This window comes from Chaetura pelagica, unplaced genomic scaffold (genome assembly GCF_000747805.2).
Source record: "Chaetura pelagica isolate M959 unplaced genomic scaffold, ChaPel_1.0 scaffold460, whole genome shotgun sequence".
Taxonomy (NCBI): Eukaryota; Metazoa; Chordata; class Aves; order Apodiformes; family Apodidae; genus Chaetura; species Chaetura pelagica.
The window spans coordinates 12,328-34,072 of record NW_009951926.1 but is presented as its reverse complement, the minus strand read 5'-3'; the positions used below and the strand labels follow the sequence as shown (position 1 = coordinate 34,072).

The following is a 21,745-nucleotide window of genomic DNA, read 5'->3' as shown; positions in this document are numbered from 1 at the left end:
TGCGGGTGAAGTCCTTTCTCATGAGGCGCAGTTCTTTCATAGAGTAGGGCTGGACGAGGTCATCGTCGTCATCTGATTGAGGAGGGCCTGCTGTTCTTTTATCTGCTTGAGAGTGGTCTGGTTTTTTATCTGTTTGAGAGGTACCTGCTCCATCATCTGATTTAGAATCCTCTCCTTCCTCAGTCTCAGCCTCTGTTGCTTTAAGGAATTCTGGATATCTCAGGCAGGAGCTGGTAAAAATAGGGGAGCATTTTGACTTTGCCTTGCACCCGGGTACAGGATGTACTAGCCTGATCCACAAGGGATTGGACTTTATCTTTGTAGAAGCAGTTGTTTTTGTAGCAGCAGTGGCAGCAGCATTGCCTGTGGGGGAGTGGCAGTGAGTAGAACAGCATATTGCCCTACGCATCCACAATACATTATAGACATTCAGCAAAAACATCCCCACTGCAACAATGCTATTCACGTCAAGAGCTGGGAGATTTAGCTTGAAGGAAAATGGACAGGTAAAACTGAACCAGCTTTTGCTGTTACCAACATGGACTGTTCCATTAATGTTAGGAGTTGTACCGCTAGGACTTGCAGTGTAACTGTACACATACAGTGTCCCCATAGAGAACAGTATCATAATCCCTAGGATCACCAGGCTGGAAATGATATGGTTGACTATGGCTACAGTTCTATCAATAAACCACAAAAGAATCACAAGAGCAGCTACAAAGAGCAGAATGCCCTCGACTGCATACCACATGTACAATTGCAGGTTTGGAAAAAGATCCAGTAGATTCATTGCAGCAAATGTCTGTTCAGTTTTCAATCCGTCAGGAAACTCAGCAGAATTATTGCTCATTGCTATCTGAGGGATTCCTCCCATCAGAGATGGACTTTTGGACACTCCCAATTGATAAAAATGTGTAATCTGGGCTTAAAATCAAGCCTCATGTTGGGCGCCAATAAATTGTTGTCACCGTTTGACTCAGGTCTGGCAACAATGCTCTCAATCCCCTCCCCCCCCACCCAGGTAGGGAAGGAGAGAGAGAAAAGAGAGAGACTTGGTTGGATTGAAAACTAAACTACATAGCTTTAATTAAAACACTGATGAATGATACAAGAAAATATATACAATTATATACAGATATATTCAGGTATGGGCAAAAGCCTCTCGCCTCCCCCCACCCCCAGCAACTCCCACAGCACTTCCCTGAACTGGGAGGAGTCCCTAAGAATTCCGGAGCTGCTGCTGTAGAAAGCGGAGAGTGATGAGGGTCAGGTGAACTCGAGCCTGGGGGTCTACGGTGATGGATGAACAGAGTCCTCCGCGGATGCCGGCCATGGACGGAAGAGAAGGGAAGAAGAAAGAGGAAGGAAGTTGTTTTCTGTGATCTCTGACCTTCCTTTGAGCTTACGTAGATATATGGAATGGAATATCTCTGGCCAATTTTGCTGTCTGTCTAACTCAGCCTCCTACGTGGGGGTCACAGATCTCCCCATAGTGTCTTAGCCGGCAGAGTGAAGGTGCGACCTTGAAACGTCAGTAGTTAGAAAAACATTCCAGTGTCTTATCAGCCTAGCAGAACACACTGTTGCTAGTTAAAAGAAAGCTTACTGAAGGAAAAAAAAATCAGTAAAAAGGAGGGGGCAGCCACAACTTCTCTGGGAAACCTGTTACAATCTCTTACCACCCTCACAGTGAAGAACTTCTTCCTAACATCCAGTCTAAATCTCCCTTCTTTCAGTTTGAAACCGTTCCTCCTCATCCCATCACTACATGCCCTTATAAAAAGTCCCTCTTCAGCTTTCCTGTAGGCCCCCCCCTTCAGGTACTGGAAGGCCACTATAAGGTCCCCCCAGAGCCTTCTTTTCTCCAGGCTGAACAACCCCTACTCTCTCAGCCTGTCTTCATAGGAGAGGTGCTGCAGCCCTCTGATTATCTTTGCGACCCTTCTCTGGACCCACTCCAAGAGCTCCATGTCCTTCTTATGTTGGGGACCCCAGAACTGGACACAGTACTCCAGGTGGGGTCTCACAAGAGTGGAGTAGAGGGGGAGAATAAATTCTCTCGACCTGCTGGCCACACTTCCTTTGATGCAGCCCAGCACACGATTGGCTTTCTGGGCTATAAGTGCACATTGCCAGTTCATGGTGAGCTTCTCACCAACCAACACCCTCAAATCCTTCTCCTCAGGGCTATTCTCAGTCCATTCTCTGTCCAGCCTGTATCCATATTTGGGATTGCCCCAACCCATGTGCAGGACCTTTCACTTGGCCTTGTTGAACTTCATGAGGTTTGCAAGGGCCCACCTCTTAAGCCTGTCAAGATCCCTCTGAATCGAATCCTTTCCCACTAGTGTGTTCACTTTACCACACAGCCCAATGTCATCGGTAAACTTGCTGAGGATACACTCATTTCCACTGCCCCATGTTGCTGACAAATATGTTAGCAGCGCTGGTCCCAATACCAACCCCTGAGGAACACCACTTGTCACTGATCTCTACTTGGACATCATGCCATTGACTGCAACTCTTTGAGTGCAACCATCCAGCCAATTTTTTATCCACTGAGTGGTCCATCTATCAAGTCCATGTCTCTCCAATTTAGAGACCAGGATGTCATGCAGGACTGTCAAATACTTTGCTCAAGTCCAGGTAGAGATTGTCTTAGAGGTATTTGTCCTGGGTCATGTCTTTATGGTTCTACTGAAAGGAGCACAGATGAAAAAAATGGACTGCTGAAGGAAACTAGATCAAATAACGATGCCATTGTTGCCTGATCACAGTTATTATATTTGCTGAGTACTGAAAAGAAGTGTATTTTATTTAACTGGAAAACGAAAGACTTATTGATTCCAGATGTGTTTGAAAATAAGTTAGCTATCAAGTATTAGTTACAGATAACATCCAGTTAAATAATCATCACCATCATCTTTACTTAGGAAAATAGTTAAACACATGCTTATCTTTAATATTCCTTGCTTATCTTTAATATTCTTAAGTATAGTTTTGGATTGTGGCCAAAACAGGTCTCTCAAATAAGTATACAGTCTGCTTGAATGGAGAACAGCATACAAAGATATACATATATTTAAATAATCTGTTAATTATTTGCAGGATACATTAGACTTACTTTCTACTGAGTTGCATATTTCCCTTTATTGAGGAGTCTTTTTTTGAAATAGTGTTTTGCATTTTCATATTATGTTACAAAGATTGTGAGATGGGGGAAAATGACTAAAATTTCTGTGAATTCTTAATATTTCAGGTATGGTTTAATAAATTAAATTGAATATTTGACTTGACATCTTTCTTCTTGAGATGTCATTATATTAGGACAGCTGTACATAGTAGACCGTTTTTGTAGAACATCTCAAATTAAAGTGGAGATGAAAAAAAAAGTTTATTTGAATTAATCTAGCCTTTCATCTATACAAATCAATTTATTAACGTGTGGCTTGTATTCTCCAGATCGCTACAATTTCTCCAGGGATGGCATCATGTGAAAACACTCTAAATACATTGAGATATGCAAATAGGTATGGAAAATGTTACTGCTTATAGCTATACTAGCTGTTCATCACTGATATTTAAAATACTGTTTTTTCCATGATGTTTTAACTATTTGAATTATTTTAGCGTACTTGCATTTCTTAATAAGATTAAAACCAAAATAGTGATTACTGATTCAGGCTCACATTTAATTTTGTCACTTTTTACAACCATTACAATAGAATCAATAGAAACTGCATTTAAGCCATTATCCAGAGATGGATATAGTGTGAATTGCAAGGAATGTGGGAGATGCCCCTATTAGATTTGCCCTTTCTCTGGAGGCATCACCTCTAGCATCAGGGGTAGTTGGTTTTCATGATTCCCTGGAGTGTTAGCTGAAATACCTTTCTGCGATGTGATTTTTCATCCCCTTGATGAAATTGCATTCAGTTGCCAGCTCATTTCTTTTGTATGTATATGATACTATTTCAAGTAGTTTATTCTTATGAAAATTCTGCAGTTGCTGTCGCCCAAATTTTATAGTTCCCAACAGGCAAATATCCAAGACCCCTAAGTAAAGAGTCAGTTAATCCAACAGTGACATTATAATCAGTCTAGAGAAATTAGCTCCTTCAGAGGCTGATGCAGCAACTCTGAGACCTGTACTGCTCTCGGAAAGTGTTCGTCTCTTCAGTGAGCGTGAAAGGAGCCTTCCCTAGCTGCAGTTCTCCTTAGTTTAATGTCTGTGGAGATGGGTTCCTGCATGTGTCTGCCGTCAGACTTGCAAGCCAGGGACTCGGTCCCCACCCCCCACTTTGCTGCAAAGAAGGCAAATAAGTTTTTCGGCTGTCCATCAGAAAGTCTGGTTTTGCCAGAAGAGACTATCACCTAGTGATCCGCTTGCCCCTGTAAAAGATAGGGCAGATCCACAGAATCACAGAATTACCTTGGTTGGAAAAGATCTTCAAGATCATCAAGTCCAACCATTAACTTAACACTGACAAGTCCTTAACTAAACCATATCCCTAAGTACTATGTCTATATGACTCTTAAGTATCTCCAGAGATGGTGACTCCACCACTGCCCTGGGCAGCCTGTTCCAATGCCTGATAACCCTTTTGGCGAAGAAATTCTTCCTAACATCCAATCTAAACCTCCTCTGGTGCAACTTGAGGCCATTACCACTTGTCCTATCACTTGTAACTTCATTGAACAGACTGACCCCCACCTCACTACAACCTCCTTTCAGATACTTGTAGAGAGCGATAAGGTCTCCCCTCAGCCTAATTTTCTCTAGGCTAAACAACCCCAGCTCCCTCAGCTGCTACTTGTAAGACATATGCTCATCTGCTCCTGCTTGGCTGGGCACTCCTGACCAGTTGCTTACTGGGCATGAAGGGCTGCTAGGGAAGCTTACTGCCTGCTCTTCTTGGTATCCTAATGTCTTTGTGTTCAGATCAAGGGAATTAGTAGCAAATCTGCCTGGCTTGGATCAGTCTGTGTGATCTCCTTCCTGGCGAGAACGGGGCATCTACTCCCCTTCTTACAGGAACATAACGAAGGACATTGCACATTCATCAAGATTCATTGAATCTTTCTATCCCTTATAGAATACGCATTGCTGAAGTGACTCCAGAAAAAGACACTGCAAAATAAATTAAATGCCTATTTCTAATATACTAAATTGTTGTGCTGAAACTGTTTCTTCCCCTTGGTGTTAAATTTGTATGTTGTTATGAAGTAAATGCCTATCACTGTAAAGTTGCTTCATTCGTTTTTGTTTTATTTTTTTTCTAGCAATATATAATTTTAATAGTACAATTAGTTTTTAGGTGCTGAACACCAGTGTCTGAGCAGTATAAGATGGGGGTGAATAGAATTTAAATTATTGCAGTGGTTTGATATATTAAAAGGAGCAGTTGAATGTAATGTTGAATGTAGAACAAACTTTATTAACTGCATTAACTGAAATCTGGAATTACTCTTCTGAAAACATTATAGTCTCCTGCAAATTAGCAGCACTGATTTTGTTCAGTTTTGTTACTGATCTGTTACTATTTGCAGAAAGTTTAAATATACTGACACTCTTAATTGTGTTTTAATATAAAAGTAATTTTATTGTTAAACTATTGAAGAAGAATGCTAAACAAAGACTTGTCATTTTAACTGTGTTTATAAGAACATTTTCTTTTCATTTGCTGCTGTATTTTGCTGCTGCAGAGTAAAGGAATTTGGAATTAGTCCTTCAGACATTCCCTTCTCACAGGGTAGTGGCAGTCGTTCTGATCACTCTCCTTCCTATGAGTATGACGACTTTTCTTCTTCAGTCGCCAGGTCTACTTCATTCTATACATGGAATCTTTAAGTTTTCTTTTTGGCAATTTAATTTTGCAGACCAACCTTTCATTAGTTCCCTTGCCTTGAGTTACACATACTTTGTTTTGATTTTGTTTGGCAGGTGATGGTTCTGCATGATCTGCAATCATCTTCCCGCTATTTTGTTCACCCGCCTTAAACAGTCACACTCTGTATCCAGGCTTGCTGGTTTCCTCATACATTTAAAAACAAAATGGTGATGTCACCTTTGTACATTTAGTGGACCAAATCTGAAAAGTCTGTGTTTGGTGTAATTTGAATATATCTAATTAAAAAAGAGAACAAATCTAATGCATATATATTTTTACACCTTTTCATCACTCCGAAGATGAGTAAAATACAGTTTACAGTGTAGTAAATGTGTGCTACTTGGAAAAAAAAAATCCCCTTAAAAATGAAGAATTTGTTCTAAAACTCACTATACTTTCAGACTGTTATGTGTCTTTTTCATAAATGTTCATTTAAATGACCTTTACTTGGACAGAATAATTATCAATCTTTTAAACTATTTTCATGCTGTAAGAGCCTAATATTTTCTTAAGATATTTTCACCTTTGAAATTATTTTCATTAAAGGATCTAATAATTATTGGGGATACCTGCTTGCAATTTACAATTTTCTTCAGAATTCTTGGTGGATTTACTTATAACAGCTAGTGTGGTACTGATTGACTAAACTTTTTAGAGCACAATTATTTGCAGAGGAAAAGAAAGATGGTCAAGTTAAGGGTGCTGAATTAACTTTTCTTTCAAATATCATTCATTGGTAAGGAGTTAATATCGAGGGTTAGGATATTTTTGCCCTCCTTAACTGTTAATGAGTAGCAAGATTTCATAGAATCATAGAATGTTTTGGGTTGGAAGGGACCTTAAACATCATCTAGTTCCATGAGCAGGGAAAGCTCCCACTAGACCAGGTTGCTCAAAGCCCCATTCAAACTGGCCTCAAACACTTCCAAGGAGGGGGCAGCCACAACTTCTCTGGGAAACCTGTTACAATCTCTCACCACCCTCACAGTGAAGAATTTCTTCCTAACATCCAGTCTAAATCTCCCTTCTTTCAGTTTGAAACCGTTCCTCCTCATCCTATCACTACATGCCCTTATAAAAAGTCCCTCTTCAGCTTTCCTGTAGGCCCCCCCCTTCAGGTACTGGAAGGCCACTATAAGGTCCCCCCAGAGCCTTCTTTTCTCCAGGCTGAACAACCCCTACTCTCTCAGCCTGTCTTCATAGGAGAGGTGCTGCAGCCCTCTGATTATCTTTGTGACCCTTCTCTGGACCCACTCCAAGAGCTCCATGTCCTTCTTATGTTGGGGACCCCAGAACTGGACACAGTACTCCAGGTGGGGTCTCACAAGAGTGGAGTAGAGGGGGAGAATAAATTCTCTCGACCTGCTGGCCACACTTCCTTTGATGCAGCCCAGCACACGATTGGCTTTCTGGGCTATAAGTGCACATTGCCAGTTCATGGTGAGCTTCTCACCAACCAACACCCTCAAATCCTTCTCCTCAGGGCTATTCTCAGTCCATTCTCTGTCCAGCCTGTATCCATATTTGGGATTGCCCCAACCCATGTGCAGGACCTTTCACTTGGCCTTGTTGAACTTCATGAGGTTTGCAAGGGCCCACCTCAAATATGGTGGATAGTGGCTTAGCAACTTCATCCACCAGTTCCCTTAAGAGCTGCAGATGGATCTCATCAGATCCCATGGGCTTGTGCACTTTCGGCTTCCTTAGATGATTTCAAACCTGCTCTTCTCCTATAGTGGGCAGTTCTTCCTTCTCTCAGTTCCTGCCTTTGCCTTCTTTGACTTGGGTGGTGTGGCTAGGACCCTTGCCAGCGAAGATTGAGGCAAAAATGCATACCTCAGCCTTCTCCATATCCCAGGTAACCAGGTCTCCCATTTCCTTCCAGAGAGGGCTCACATTTTCCCTAGTCTTCCTTTTATCACTGGCATACCTCTAGAAACTTTTCTTGTTGCCCTTGACATCCCTAGCCAGTTTTAATTGTATCAGGGCCTTAGCCTTCCTAATCTTTCAATCAAAATTGCCTAGAAGATAGACTGTAATTAGTTGCACCTACAAGTAGTTGAAATTTAATGGTCTATGCTTTTTAGTACATCTTTTTATCACTGAAAGTACATTAAATTTGTGAAGCTGACATCATCATCCTTATTAAATTAATTAAATTGTGCATAAACTCATAGAGCTTTATTTTTGGCTCTGTTCATTTTGCACAGGAAGTTACTAATTGACAACTTAAATATTTTCTGATTGTAGGGTGAAGGAGCTGATAGTTGATGCTAGTGCTGCCGGAGATACCCGTCCCATATACCAAGCTCCCAATCATATTGATGACTTAGAGACACAGTGGGGTGTGGGGAGCTCTCCTCAGAGAGATGATCTCAAACTGCTTTGTGAACAAAATGTGAGTGGTTTACAGCATTACATGGAAAGAGATGCTGATAAATACAGTGGCAGAACAAATACAGAGTAATGTGTATTTATAGCCTGTTATCGATATCATTAAGTAGATATAGCATGCCCCTTCACCTTTTCACTTTATGGTATTATGTTAATTCCCATACACACAAAAAAAGGTTCTTTGAAGGGTAAGAGGAGAATGAATGTTTTACTTTATCTTCCTTGCTGATTAGGGCAGGGTCTGCTCTAGGCTCTTGTGTGCATTTTCCCCCAGTATAGCTTCACAGAGCAATGTTTGGGAGAGAGCCACGTTATGTTCCCAGGATGTCTTCCTGGGCTGCATGAGTGGAGAGCTGGGACTTAAGAGTCATCTTCGAAAGGACATTTTTCCCTCACCGCTAATTATCCATTCTATTCCTGATGCCTTAAATATTCAGCAGGGATTAAAACTTGGTTTGTGAAAATGCTGATGAAAGACAGAAAAGAAAAATCCTTACTAACCTAACTTTTTTTTTCTCAAGACACTGCCTTCTCAAACACCTCTTCATGGTGTTGGCTGTATTTCTCATTTTAGTAACTGGCTCTTCTTCCAGAACTCTATTTCATGAAAACATGCTAGCAATTCCTAGAGCTTCACACTGGACAGTCCTTCCAGATAGATGCCCTTTCATATACTTTTTACCTTGTAGAATTCAATTAAGCTTTACAATGTGTTTTAAAAGAGATTTTAAGGCATAGTATGCAGAACCATACTGTCTTGCTAAACCATTGATTGTAGTCTACCTAGCACTTTCCCCTTTGATTGTTAGCTATTTATGTCTAAAGATGTCCTCTTTGTCCCAGTTTGTAAATCCATGTTGTGTATTCTTGTAATGTATTAATCACTCCGTACTTTTTTTAGATTTTTCACTTCACATTTAATCCACTTTTTTTTTTTCCCAAAGGATTAATTTAATTTTGATTTCCTGAAATGTATTGAATGTAGTTGCTGTTCTCTTTTTTGAAAATTGTTGTCTATTGCAGTATGCACAAAAAAAAGTCCTGATGGAAAACAAGTTTTCTGTAGGTGTTAAAGCCTACTAGAAATTAGTATTCTTCCCTTGTGATTTCCTCCTTCCACTACTTTAACTTGGGTTTTTTTCATGAGGAGTATTCTGTTTTCCAGTCTGAAAAAATTTAATTAATATTAATTAAATTTAACTCTATGAACATTTTAAATTTATCGCACTCTCCACTCATTTCTGGAGCTTTTCTTGTTAGAAGTATTAAGTTCTATTTTTTACAGGTTCTGCTTTCTGCATACTTCTTTTCATGTTCTGTGTTGATGGATCACATTCAATGTATTTCCTGCAGCCACAGTTCTTTCCAGACTAACAAGCTTAACTATTGTTTTTAGGAAGAGGAAGTTTCTCCACAGTTGTTTACTTTCCATGAAGCCGTGTCACAAATGGTAGAAATGGAAGAGCAAGTAGTAGAAGACCACAGGGTTGTCTTCCAGGTAAAAGATGAAGTTCTACTTTATTTTATCCTAATCCAGGAATTCAGGTTTTCCCAATGAAAGTGCATACTCTTGAAGATGTAGGGTATCATCTGGTCATTCTGCTGCTGTCAGGGAGTCCTAAATCATTAGGTGTCTAACTTAGTGGAACACTGATGTGTGTTCATGTAATACAGTAGGATGCAACATAACACATTTTACAACAGATGTAGGGATTAAGTTATTATGAAACATTAGCCCTGAAGTAAAACATGAAGAAGTGTGAAAGTCTAATACCATATGCCGTAGCTATATCCTAATGCTTGCAACTTCTGGAGGGACAAGCTGCATTAGTTTAAGATGCTACTGCTGCTGTGTGTCCATCTGGCCTTATGCTGAAGATTACTATTCCTCACAGTAGTCATTAGAAGAAAATGTGTCTGAGCTCCCTTCATTTGCAGCATAGCTTGTTAGTTTATGCCATGGGTGGAGATGGGCTGCACCAATACAAAATCTATAAGCTGTAACACACAGAATTTTTTTTCTGTCAACTTGGTCCTGGTAGCTGTTGATTCTGGGATACAAAACATCCTATCATAACAAAAATGTCTAAAATAGGTGAACTGAATTAATTGTGCTCTACAGGTGTTGGTCTTCCTTTGTTTCTTGAATATATGTTTACATTGGATGAGAAGAATCCTATCCCAATGTGAGCTCCATCTGCCCTGAAAACCAGCAAAACATACATGGGGTTTGGATTATGCTTTCAATATTACTTGGTCTACTGATCACAGAGGGAATTTTAGTAATTCAGGCCTAGCATATCTAGAACTGTCAGTTGCTTTCTTTTTTTAAAAAAATCAAAGTATTTCCAGTAGGATCAGTTCTGATCATAGCGTTCTTCTTTGCTGTAAGACTTTTTTTCACCCTCTTTTTTTGGTAATTGGAGTGCAAAGATGCCTAAGAGCTGCTTTAACTTTTACAGTACTCTTATCTGTTTGGGGAGTTAGTTCATGCAATAGAGAACTTAAAATAGCTCTTATTTTATGTAGCTTCTTTCAAAACTAGTTTTGATTATGGACAGAATTATCCTGGCTCCTTGACTGTAGTAATGATGCTGTAACTATAGTCAGTGGCAACCAGCCTATACTGTGTGGTCGTCTTGAGAAAAGAAGTAGCTCAGCTCTTTGTCTTGAAACTAGTCTTGAAACTTTGCTAATGTATTTAGTTGTGGGTTTTTTTTTTTAACTTTTATCTAGGAATCTATTAGATGGCTGGAAGATGAAAAAGCTCTTCTTGAGATAACAGAAGAAGTAGATTATGATGTGGATTCTTACGCTACCCAACTTGAAGCAATTCTAGAGCAAAAAATTTATACTCTAACTGAACTTAGAGGTAGATTGCTTTTAATCATTTTTGTGTGCATTTTCATATGCTATGGAGACTTGCAGTAATAATGAGGAGTGTGGTTATGTTTTGGGATCCTTTTTTACCTTATTCTGTTCTGTAATGTTCTGTGGAAGGAACATTTATTCTGTTACTTAAGAACAAGTTCACATCTGTGTTCAGTTGATGATCTCACTTTTACGGTAAGATCAAAAAAAGATCTACTTGAAAAGAAAAGTCTCTGCTTTACCTCCAGGAAGTATAAATTTGATCCTGCAACTTTGTTTGTTTTGTGTGTTTTTTTAATAAAGGAAGGAAAAAGAAAAAACAAAAGAACAAAAAAAAAGCAATGCAATGAGGAAAAAGTAATAGGAGCTATTTGGATAGAAGACATGCTATACTGATAAAAATTCAAGGGTGGGTTGTTTTGAGGTTGTTTTTTATCTGTGTTAGAAAACTCCTTGTAAGATAAAATCTTGCTTTTTTACTCAGTCTCAGTATCTGCCGTAAATTAGAGGAATGCATCAAGCAAATCAGATGTGGCCTGCTTGCCTTGTAAGCATGTATTGGCACCAGTATACTTTAGCAAAGAAACAGATGTTCATTCCTTTGCTTCTTATGAGTGATGGCTTCTTCAAGAAAGGACAATTTGAGACACCAGAAGTGAAAAAACAGTAACAGTTTAAGTGACTCCCTGTTCTTCCAAAACTTATTAGATACTGCTTTTGAAACAATACACTGGAGGTAAAGGATATCTAAGAAATCCTTGCATCTTTACAGGCAGCATGATATATGTATAGCTTTACAGGAGGGAAGAACTGTTAAATCAAAGATTCTTTCTCCCAGTAACCTCTGAATTATGTGCATGACACATAATGGACACTGAATATTTCCACTTCTATTTCTGTCACTTTGGGATTAACTTTTTAATGCTATGATTTTGGTTTCCTTCTTCCCATTCATGGGCATATTACTGGGAGATGGGGAGGATGGAGGAGGAATAGAAATTTGAAAGGATGCCATACTTCCTTTCTCAGGTTTCTCCCATTCTTGTGATAATTACAATGAAATGAATGATGCATTTATATTTTACTTCCAAAATTTAGTCACAAATGCTTTTCACATTGATTGAAAAGTTGCCCCACACAACATCTTTGTTTCTAAAATGGAGAGACATGGACTTGACAGGTGGACCACTCAGTGGATAAAGAATTGGCTGGATAGTTGCACTCAAAGAGTTGTGGTCAATGGCTCAATGGAGATGGAGAACAATGACAAATGGTGTCCTTGAGGAATCCATATTGGGACCAGTATTATTTAACATCTTTGTCGGCAATGAGGGGACAGAGTGCATCCTCAGCAAGTTCACTGATGATACCAAACTGGGAGGGGTGGCTGATACTCCAGAGGGCTGTGCTGCCATCCAGGATGACCTGGACAGGCTGGAGAGCTGGGCAGAGAGGAACCTAATGAGGCTTAACAAAGGGAAGTATAGGGTCCTGCACCTGAGGAGGAAGAACCCCATGCACCCCATGCGTAGGATAGGGGTGGACCTGCTGGAAAGCAGTTCCGAGGAGAAGGATCTGGGAGTCCTGGTAGACAGTAAATTATCCATTAGCCACCAATGTGCCCTTGTCACAAAGAAGGCCAATGGAATCCTGGGTTGCATAAGGAAGTGTGTGGCTGGTAGGTTGAGAAAGGTCATTCTCCTCCACTACTCTGTCCTGGTGAGGCCGTATGTGGAATAGTGCATCCAGTTCTGGGCTCCTCAGTTCAAGAGAGACAGTGAACTATTAGAGAGTCCAGTGGAGGGCAACAAAGATGATTGGGGGATTGGAGCATCTCTCTTATGAGGAAAGGGTGAGACCTGGGACCCATTAGCCAGGAGAAGAGAAGGCTGATAGGAGTTCTTATTAATGGCTACAAGTATCTAAAGGGTGGGTGCAAGGAAGATGGAACCAGACTCTTCAGTAGTTCCCAGTGTCAGAATGAGGGGCAACGGGTACAAGCTGGAACATAGGAAGTTTGATTTAGATATGAGGAAAAACTTATTTACAGTGAGGGTGACAGAGCACTGGAACAGGCTGCCCTGGGAGGTTGTGGAGTCCCCTTCTCTGGAGATAATCAAGACCTGCCTGGATGCAGTCCTGAGTAATGTGCTCCAGGCAATCCTGCTTTAGCAGAGGAGTTGGACTAGATGATCTCTAGAGGTCCCTTCCAACTCTGACAATTCTGTGATTCCGTGACATGGGACAGTGGGATTGGGTTCACCCTCAGCATGTTTGTGGATGGCACCAAGCTGAGAAGAGATGCCATCCAGAGAGACCTTGACAGGCTTGAGAGGTGGGGCAAAGCAAACCTCATGAAGTGCAACAAGGCCAAGTGCAAAGTCCTGCACATGGGTTGGGGCAATCCCAAACATGGATACAAGCTGGGTGAAGAATGGATTGAAAACAGTCCAGAAGAGAAGGACTTGTCAGACCACACCTGGAGTATTGTGTTCAATTTTGATCCCAGCTATACAAAAAGGGTGAGGACAGGCTGGAGAGGGTCCAGAGAAGGGCTGAGAATAGCCCTGAGGAGAAGGACTTGGGGATGTTGGTTGATGAGAAGCTCACCATGAACTGGCAATGTGCACTTATAGCCCAGAAAGCAAATCATGTGCTGGGCTACATCAAAAGACGTGTGGCCAGCAGGTCGAGAGAATTGATTCTCCCCCTCTGCTTTGCTCTTGTGACACCTCACCTGGAGTACTGTGTCCAGTTCTGGGGTCCCCAACATAAGAAGGACATGGAGCTCTTGGAGTGGGTCCAGAGAAGGGCTGCAAAGATAATCAGAGGGCTGCAGCACCTCTCCTATGAAGACAGGCTGAGAGAGTAGGGGTTGTTCAGCCTGGAGAAAAGAAGGCTCTGGGGGGACCTTATAGTGGCCTTCCAGTACCTGAAGGGGGGGGCCTACAGGAAAGCTGAAGAGGGACTTTTTATAAGGGCATGTAGTGATAGGATGAGGAGGAATGGTTTCAAACTGAAAGAAGGGAGATTTAGACTGGATGTTAGGAAGAAATTCTTCACTGTGAGGGTGGTGAGAGATTGTAACAGGTTTCCCAGAGAAGTTGTGGCTGCCCCCTCCTTGGAAGTGTTTGAGGCCAGTTTGAATGGGGCTTTGAGCAACTTGGTTTAGTGGAAAGTATCCCTGCCCATGACATGGGGGTTTGATGCACCCTAAGATGCGGTTTGCTCTCTTGGCTGCCATGGCACACTGCTGACTCATATTGAGCCTGCTGTCAACCAGCACCCCCAGATCTGTTTCTGCAGGGCTGCTCTTCAGACACTTGTCTCCCAATTTATATTTGTGCCCTGCATTACTGCATCCCAGGTGCAAATCCCGGCATTTGGACTTATTAATTTTCATGCCACTGATGACTGCCCAATGCTCCAATCTATCTAGATCCCTCTGAAAGGCCTCTTGTCCCTCAAGAGAATCAACAGCACCTCCCAGTTTCATATAATCAGCAGACTTGCTAATGGTGCATTCAACTCCTGCATCCAGATAATTGATATATTGAACAGAACTAGCCCTAGAATTGAGCCCTGAGGGACACTGCTGGTGACCACTTGCCAGCCAGATGCAGCCCCATTCAGTACAACCCTTTGAGCTCTGCTGTTCAGCCAGTTCTTCACCCAGTGCACTGTTGTCGCGAACTGACAGCGTCATAGAGGCCGCTGGAAGTCAGGATGCTTCTGCAACAACTGTGTATGTGCTCTTTGTCCCTTGGTACTGGGGAAAGTTATGGAGCAGATCATCTTTAGTGTCATCACATGGCACATATGGGTCAACCATGTGATCAGGCCCTGTCAGCATGGGTTTAGGAAAGGCAGGTCCTGCTTGACTAACCTGATCTCCTTCTATGAGAAGGTGACCTGCTTAGTGGATGAGGGAAAGGCTGTGGATGTTGTCTACCTAGACTTTAGTAAAGCCTTTGATGCCATTGCCCACAGCATTCCCCAGAGAAACTGGCTGCTCATGGCTTGGAGGGGTGTACTCTTCACTGGGTGAAAAACTGGCTGGATGGCAGGGCCCAAAGAGTTGTGGTGAATGGAGTTAAATCCAGGTGGTGGCGGGTCACAAGTGATGTTCCCCAGCACTCAGTACTGGATCCAGTTCTAATATCTTTATCAATGTCTTGAATGCCCCCTCAGTAAGTTTGCAGACAACAACAAGTTGGGTGGGAGTGTTGATCTGCCTAGGGGGAGGAAGACTGCAGAGGGATCTGGACAGGCTGGATTGATGGCCAAGGCCAACTGTATGAGATTCAACTGGGCCAAGTGTCGGTTCCTGCACTTGGGCCACAACAACATCTTGAAATGCTATAGGCTTGGAGAATTGTAGCTGGAAAGCTGCCCAGAGGAAAAGGACCTGGGGATGTTGGTCAACAGTCAGCTGAATATGAGCCAGAGTGTGCCCAGGTAGCCAAGAAGGCCAACAGCATCCTGGTTTGTATCAGGAATAGCGTGGCCAGCAGGAGTAGGGAAGTGAGCTGTACTCAGCACTGGTGAGGCCGCACCTTGGGTGCTGTGTTCACTTTTGGGCCCCTCACTACAGGAAATACATTGAGGGGCTGGAGCAGTCCAGAGAAGGGCAACCAAGCTGGTGGAGGTCTAGAGCACAAGTCTTATGAGGAGCAGCTATGGGAACTAGCGTTCTTTAGTCTGGAGAAAAGGAGGCTGAGGGGAAACCCTATCGCTCTCTACAACTATCTGAAAGGAGGTTGTAGTGAGGCAGGTGTTGGTCTCTTCTCCATAGTAACAAGTGATAGGATGAGAGAAAATGGCCTCAAGTTGTGGCTGGGGAAATTTAGATTGGATATTAGGAAAAATTTATTTACTGAAAGGGTTGTCAGGCACTGGAACTCACTGCCCAGGGAAGTAGTTGAGTCACCATCCCTGGAGGTATTTAAAAGATGTGTAAATGTGGTACTTGACATGGTTTAGTGGTGGGCTTGGCAGTGCTAGGTTACTGGTTGGACTTTTTCAACCTAAATGGTTTTATATGATTATATGATTCTATTCTGTGATCTCACAGTTGGACATCTGGTCCAGAAGGATGCTTTGAGGGACAGTATCAAAAGCCTTACTAAAATCCAGAAAAACTACATCGACTGCCTTTCCTTCATCCACTAGGCAGGTAACCTTATTGTAGAAGGAGAACAAATTAGCTAAACAGGGCTTTCCTTTTATGAACCCATGTCAGCTGTGCCTGATGATTGCATTGTTCTTTAAATGCCTTTCAATACCACCCAGTATGATCTGTTCCATAATTTTTCCAGGAACTGAGGTTAGACTAACAGGTCTGTAGTTCCCTGGGTCTTCCCTCATGCCCTTTTTGCAAATTGGAATAACATTGTCTAGCTTCCAGTCAACAGGGACCTCCCAAGACCTTTCATAGATTATCGAGAGGTGTCCTGCCATAACATCCACCAACTCCTTCAGTACTCTGGGGTGAATCCCATCAGGCCCCACAGACCTGTGAACATTCATCTAATACAGCTGGTCCCTTGCAATTTCAGTGTCCACAAACAGAAAGTCACTGTTTCCACACTCATGTTCTTCCGACTCAGAGGACTAGACAGCCCAAAGTCTGTCAGTATTATTAAAAACTGAGGCAAAAAAAGCATTGAATACTTCCACATTTTTTTCATCCCTATTTAGTCATATTACCATCTTCAACAAGTATCAATCCAATGTTATTTTTACCTCCTCTTTTTGTCTGACACAACACTGGCCAGTTTCAACTCTAATTAAGCTTTGGCCTTTCATGTCTTCTCCCTGCATATATGAACCACAGCTCTGTAATATTCCTGCAAAGCCTGACCTCACTTCCAGAGATTGTAGAATTTATTTTTCCTCTTGAGCTCCACAATGCAATTGTGCATTTTCCAAATCTATCCTGCCTAGAGACAGGGATAGCATCTAAGAAGGGACTAAGTTGCTGAGCAACTTGTTTGTATGGTGAGTATTGAATTTAAGCTTAGAATCATAGAATCATAGAATCATATTTGGTCCTGCTCTGGCAGGGGGGTTGGAGGTTGGACTCTATGATCCAACCTTTCCAACCCATAACATTCTGTGATTCTGTGATAGAATGTATTAGGTTGGAAGGGACCTCTAGTCCAATCCCCCTACAATAAGCAGGGACATCTCACACTGGAACAGATTGCTCAGAGCCCTGTTAAGCTTGACCGTGAATGTGTCCAGGGATGGGGCCCCCACCATCACTCTAGGCAACCTGTTCCAGTGATCCACCACACTCATATTAAAGAACTTTTCCTAATATCCAACCTAAATCTACCCTTCTCTAGCTTGAAACCATTACCCCTTGTCCTATTGTTACATGCCCTAATTAACAGGTCTTCCCCAGCCTTCTTATAGGCTCCTTTCAGGTTTTGGAAGGTCGCTATAAGGTCCCCCCCAGAGTCTTCTCTTCTTCAGGCTGAACAACCCCAACTCCCTCAGCTTGTCTTCATAAGAGAGGTGCTTCAGCCCTCTGATCATTTTCGTTGCCCTCCCGTACATGTTCCAACAGTTCCACATCCTTCTTTTTGGGGGGCGCCAGAGCTGGATGAAGTACTCCAGGTGAGGTCTCACCAGGGCAGAGTAGAGAAGCAGAATCACCTCTCTTGATCTGCTGGCCACACTTTTTTTGATGCAGCCCAGGATGCGGTTGGCCTTCTGGGCTGCAAATGTACATTGATGGTTCATGTCCAGCTTTACATCCAGTAGTACCCCCAGGTCTTTTTCCACAGGACTATTCTCTAGCATGTCTTTCCCCAGCCTGTATTCATATCCCTGGTTGCCTCAGCCCAGGTGCAGGCCCCTGCAGTTGGCCTTGTTGAACCTCATGAGGTTCACCTGAGCCCACTTCTCCAGCTTATCCAGGTCCCTCTGGATGGCATCCTGTCCCTCTGGCATATCAACCACACCACCCAACTTGGTGTCATCAGCAAACTTACTGAGGGTGCTCTCAATGCCACTGTTAATATAATTAATGACGATGTTAAGCAACACTGGTCCCAGTACAGACCCCCAAGAGACACCATTTGTCACTGTTTTCCATCTGGACATCAAGCCATTGACCACTACCCTCTGGATGCGACCACCTAGCCAATTCCTTATCCACTGAACAGTCCACCCATCAAACCCATATCTCTTCAACTTAGAGAGAAGGATGTTGTGGGGCACCATGTCAAAGGCCTTGCAGAAGTCCAGATAGATGACATCCATAGGTCTTCCCTTGTCCACTGATGCAGTCACTCCATTGTAGAAAGGCACTAGGTTGGTCAGGCAGGATTTGCTGGCTGTCCTGAATCACATCCTTATCCTCCATGTGCCCTAGCATATTTTCTAGGAGGATCTGTTCCATGAACTTCCCAGGCACAGAGATGAGGCTGGCAGGTCAGTAGTTCCCAGGGTCCTCCTTTCTACCCTCTTAAAAAATGGGCATAATGTTTCCTTTCTTCCAGTCACCAGGGAGTTTATCTGACTGCCATGACTTTTCAAATATCATGGCTTTGCAACTACATCAGCCAATTCCTTCAGGACTCTCAATCCTCTTGTAGTTTGTAGAATCAGCTGTTTTTGTGGAGGAATGTTCTTTGTTGTGCATTGGGCCAGGATGTGGAGCATCAGGGCTTAGTTTCAAGATCTGTGTTGAGCACAGGCACATCAGTACTCATTCTCTCTTTTTCATTAAAGATAAAGTGAAATCTTTCCGGGCAGCTCTACAAGAAGAGGAACAGGCCAGTAAACAGATCAACCCGAAAAGACCACGTGCCCTTTGAAATTGGCCTTTGCTGCTAAAGGAATCCATGAACCCATACTACTGTAGCATACATTTGCTACTAAACCCATTGGTTGTAAGAACTCAACTACTTGAAAATGTAAGAATGTTAGAAATGTCTGTGGAAATGTCCTGTTTCTTATTCATCTCAATGACATTTTCAGTTTTGTGTGAAATGCTCCTATGATATCTACAAAATGCTTCTAGATCAGACAGTACAACCATGCAGGGTTCAGATCTGTGAAGCACTTTGTTTAAACTACTTCCTTTATTCAAATTGTGAATTTTATGTTTGGAAATATTTGCCATGTTTTTCATAATGAAGTAAAACTGTGACCATTAAAAAGTCACAGTATTTCCTTTTAACTGTGTCCAGTTTTGTTACAGAGACCAGCTGTGCAGTTTTAAATTGTGTTTGCGTGCATGCATACCTCACTAGTGGTTGCACATAACTTCTAAAGACAGTTGTGCTTATCTCTTCCCATTCTGCCTTCATGAAGGCTACTTAACTCTAAACATCCTCTTTATGAAGCACAGCCTTAATAAACAACATTCCTTATTTGTCAATATAAATTACTTTTAGTGTGTGTACATTTTTTATGTGTTTTGAGACTTTTTTTTGGTGGCTACTGTATTTCACAGCATGTGCCATATCCTTTGAACAGGAACTGCAAGAGCTATTAGAGTGGACAAACAGCTGGACATTCCATTCTCCTTGTAAAAAATCAGGAATCTAGATTTATTTCAATACCATAAAGAATAGTTCTATAATTCTAAAATTTTCTCTGTAATAAAAAACCCCAACAAAAAAACCCCAAAATATAAATTAGTTAATGCATACTAAAGAGTAATGTTTGAATACTGAGAAGAGCATTATCTTAGAATAATGCAGATATACAGTATGTGGTATGGTGTTTAGATAATGCTGTCAGAATAAAGGTACAATCTGACCTCTGCATATGGATAGGCTAACTGTCAACATTTAGGGATCCAACTAAAGAAATACATATTGGCCTTTCACATATTGTTAAAATTTGGCTTTTTGATGCATAACAAGCTTACATGTACATTAACTGTAGTTTGCAAGTAGTTTAAGTATCTCTGATGCTTTAAAAAAAAGTAGCTAATGCCTGTTTTCCCTCTGTACAGTGCCAGCAACTGAAAAGTGAGGTGAAATTGCATCATTTGAGGATATGCACAATATCTCTAACTAGCGCTAATAGAAATCCCACAAATACCTGAATTCTCACAAATGGTGCCATGTGCATCAGCACTTTTTAGGTGGTGGCACTCAAATTATTTTTGCAAGTCAATATTAAAAAAAAATGACCTTTCATTAAAGAATTTATTGTCAAATGAAGAATTGTAGACCTCTCTAGAAGTTCTCCCTGCTTCCAGGAGTTGATATCATCTTGTAAGTGTTTAAAAATTACTTTTGTAATACAAGGCTGTTTGTTTATGCCAGGCCTAGAGGGGAAAAAAGGGATGGCAATGAGAAGAGAGTTAAATGAGCCAGGAATTCTCCTAGTGTTTAATATTTGTATCTCCCATAGGAAGGTAGACTATGGGAAGCTCTTGTCACACTATGGGTAAAAATAAAAAAACATCCTGTGTGTAAACATGAAAACTGAAACAACAATGTGGGTTTTACATACTGTGTTTAATAAATTAATCTATTAAATTAATTACAGGTGAGAATTTACTTCTATGAAAGTTCTGGTCTACTTTGGGAAGGGTTTCATTTTGTAGACACACCTGAGTTACACTTTTCACAAGGCTTCTGATTTCAGAATTAATATTTACTTCCGGTACTAACTATTCTGTACAAATTTGTCACATAGGAAGAAGTTCCCCAGAGGACTATCCTGACAAGTTTTGCAACAGGTCTTAAAAGAAACATCACATCTTTCTGAACATTTCATTATCAACACTGTTTCCAGCACAAATCCAAAACATAGCCCCATACTAGCTACTATGAATAAAATTAACTCTATCCCAGCCAAAACCATCACATTGTCCTGTAAAACAAGTGCATTTAAGACATGACACAAATCTCCAACACTTGTTCCTTCTGTATTGGTCTGTGCATATTGCTATAGTTACTTATATTCAAATTGGTTCTACATGCAGTGAAGCAGCGCTAGAATCATGAAATTACAAATGAGCAATTCAGTTTACCAAGACAAACTCTCAGGATGCCTGCAAATTCAAGTATATGTTTCTGTACTTTTTTTCCCAATTACTTAAAGTGACATTGGAAGTGTATAAAATGAAGTTATATCTTGGAGAAGATTTTGCTAATTTGCCTCTGTCACGATCCGGTATTCGGGTACGTGGCAATTTTAATAAATAAAGGTGATCCCAAATGGTGAAATTAAGACACAAACGAGGTCAGATGTCATGCACACAACAAACTTTTATTGCAATAACACAACAAAAGTCCCTAGAGCGGATAGGACAGGCAGGAAAACAGAGACAGGAAAAAGAGGGGAAAGCAGAGAGATAGAGGACAGAAAGCAAGAGCATAGTTACCACCCACGGTTCAGTGATGTCGTCGATGTCGTCGGTGGGGAAGTAGTTCCAGGTGGAGAAGTGCTTACTTGCACCCACAGAGTCCCACATTTTTATACAGTCCTTGCCCACTGCACCCCCACTTCTCTCCCTGCATAGGGAAAAACCCTTCGGATCTTCTCTGTGATAGCAGGGGCAGGTATGATGCCAGGGGCTATGTAGTCTTTGTTTGGCTAATTGATGAGATCAG

At 41.6% G+C, this 21,745-nt stretch overlaps 1 protein-coding gene across 3 annotated transcripts in view; it reads left to right on the top strand.

Moving 5' to 3' along the window:
• The window catches only part of LOC104387531 (kinesin-like protein KIF2A), a 68,312-nt gene extending 47,646 nt beyond the window's left edge, over window positions 1-20,666 (top strand). Inside the window, exons 15-20 of one of the 3 annotated variants that reach the window (XM_009996313.1) lie at window positions 3,463-3,530; window positions 5,707-5,820; window positions 8,142-8,289; window positions 9,682-9,783; window positions 11,022-11,157; window positions 18,900-19,809. In XM_009996313.1, the coding sequence (XP_009994615.1) occupies window positions 3,463-3,530; window positions 5,707-5,820; window positions 8,142-8,289; window positions 9,682-9,783; window positions 11,022-11,157; window positions 18,900-18,985 (654 nt within the window). In that variant the 3' untranslated portion in view covers window positions 18,986-19,809. Of the gene's footprint in view, window positions 1-3,462; window positions 3,531-5,706; window positions 5,821-8,141; window positions 8,290-9,681; window positions 9,784-11,021; window positions 11,158-18,899 lie in introns of all 3 variants that reach the window. The other 2 variants (XM_009996305.1, XM_009996321.1) reach the window with 2 other exon arrangements.
• Window positions 20,667-21,745: the final 1,079 nt, after the last annotated feature.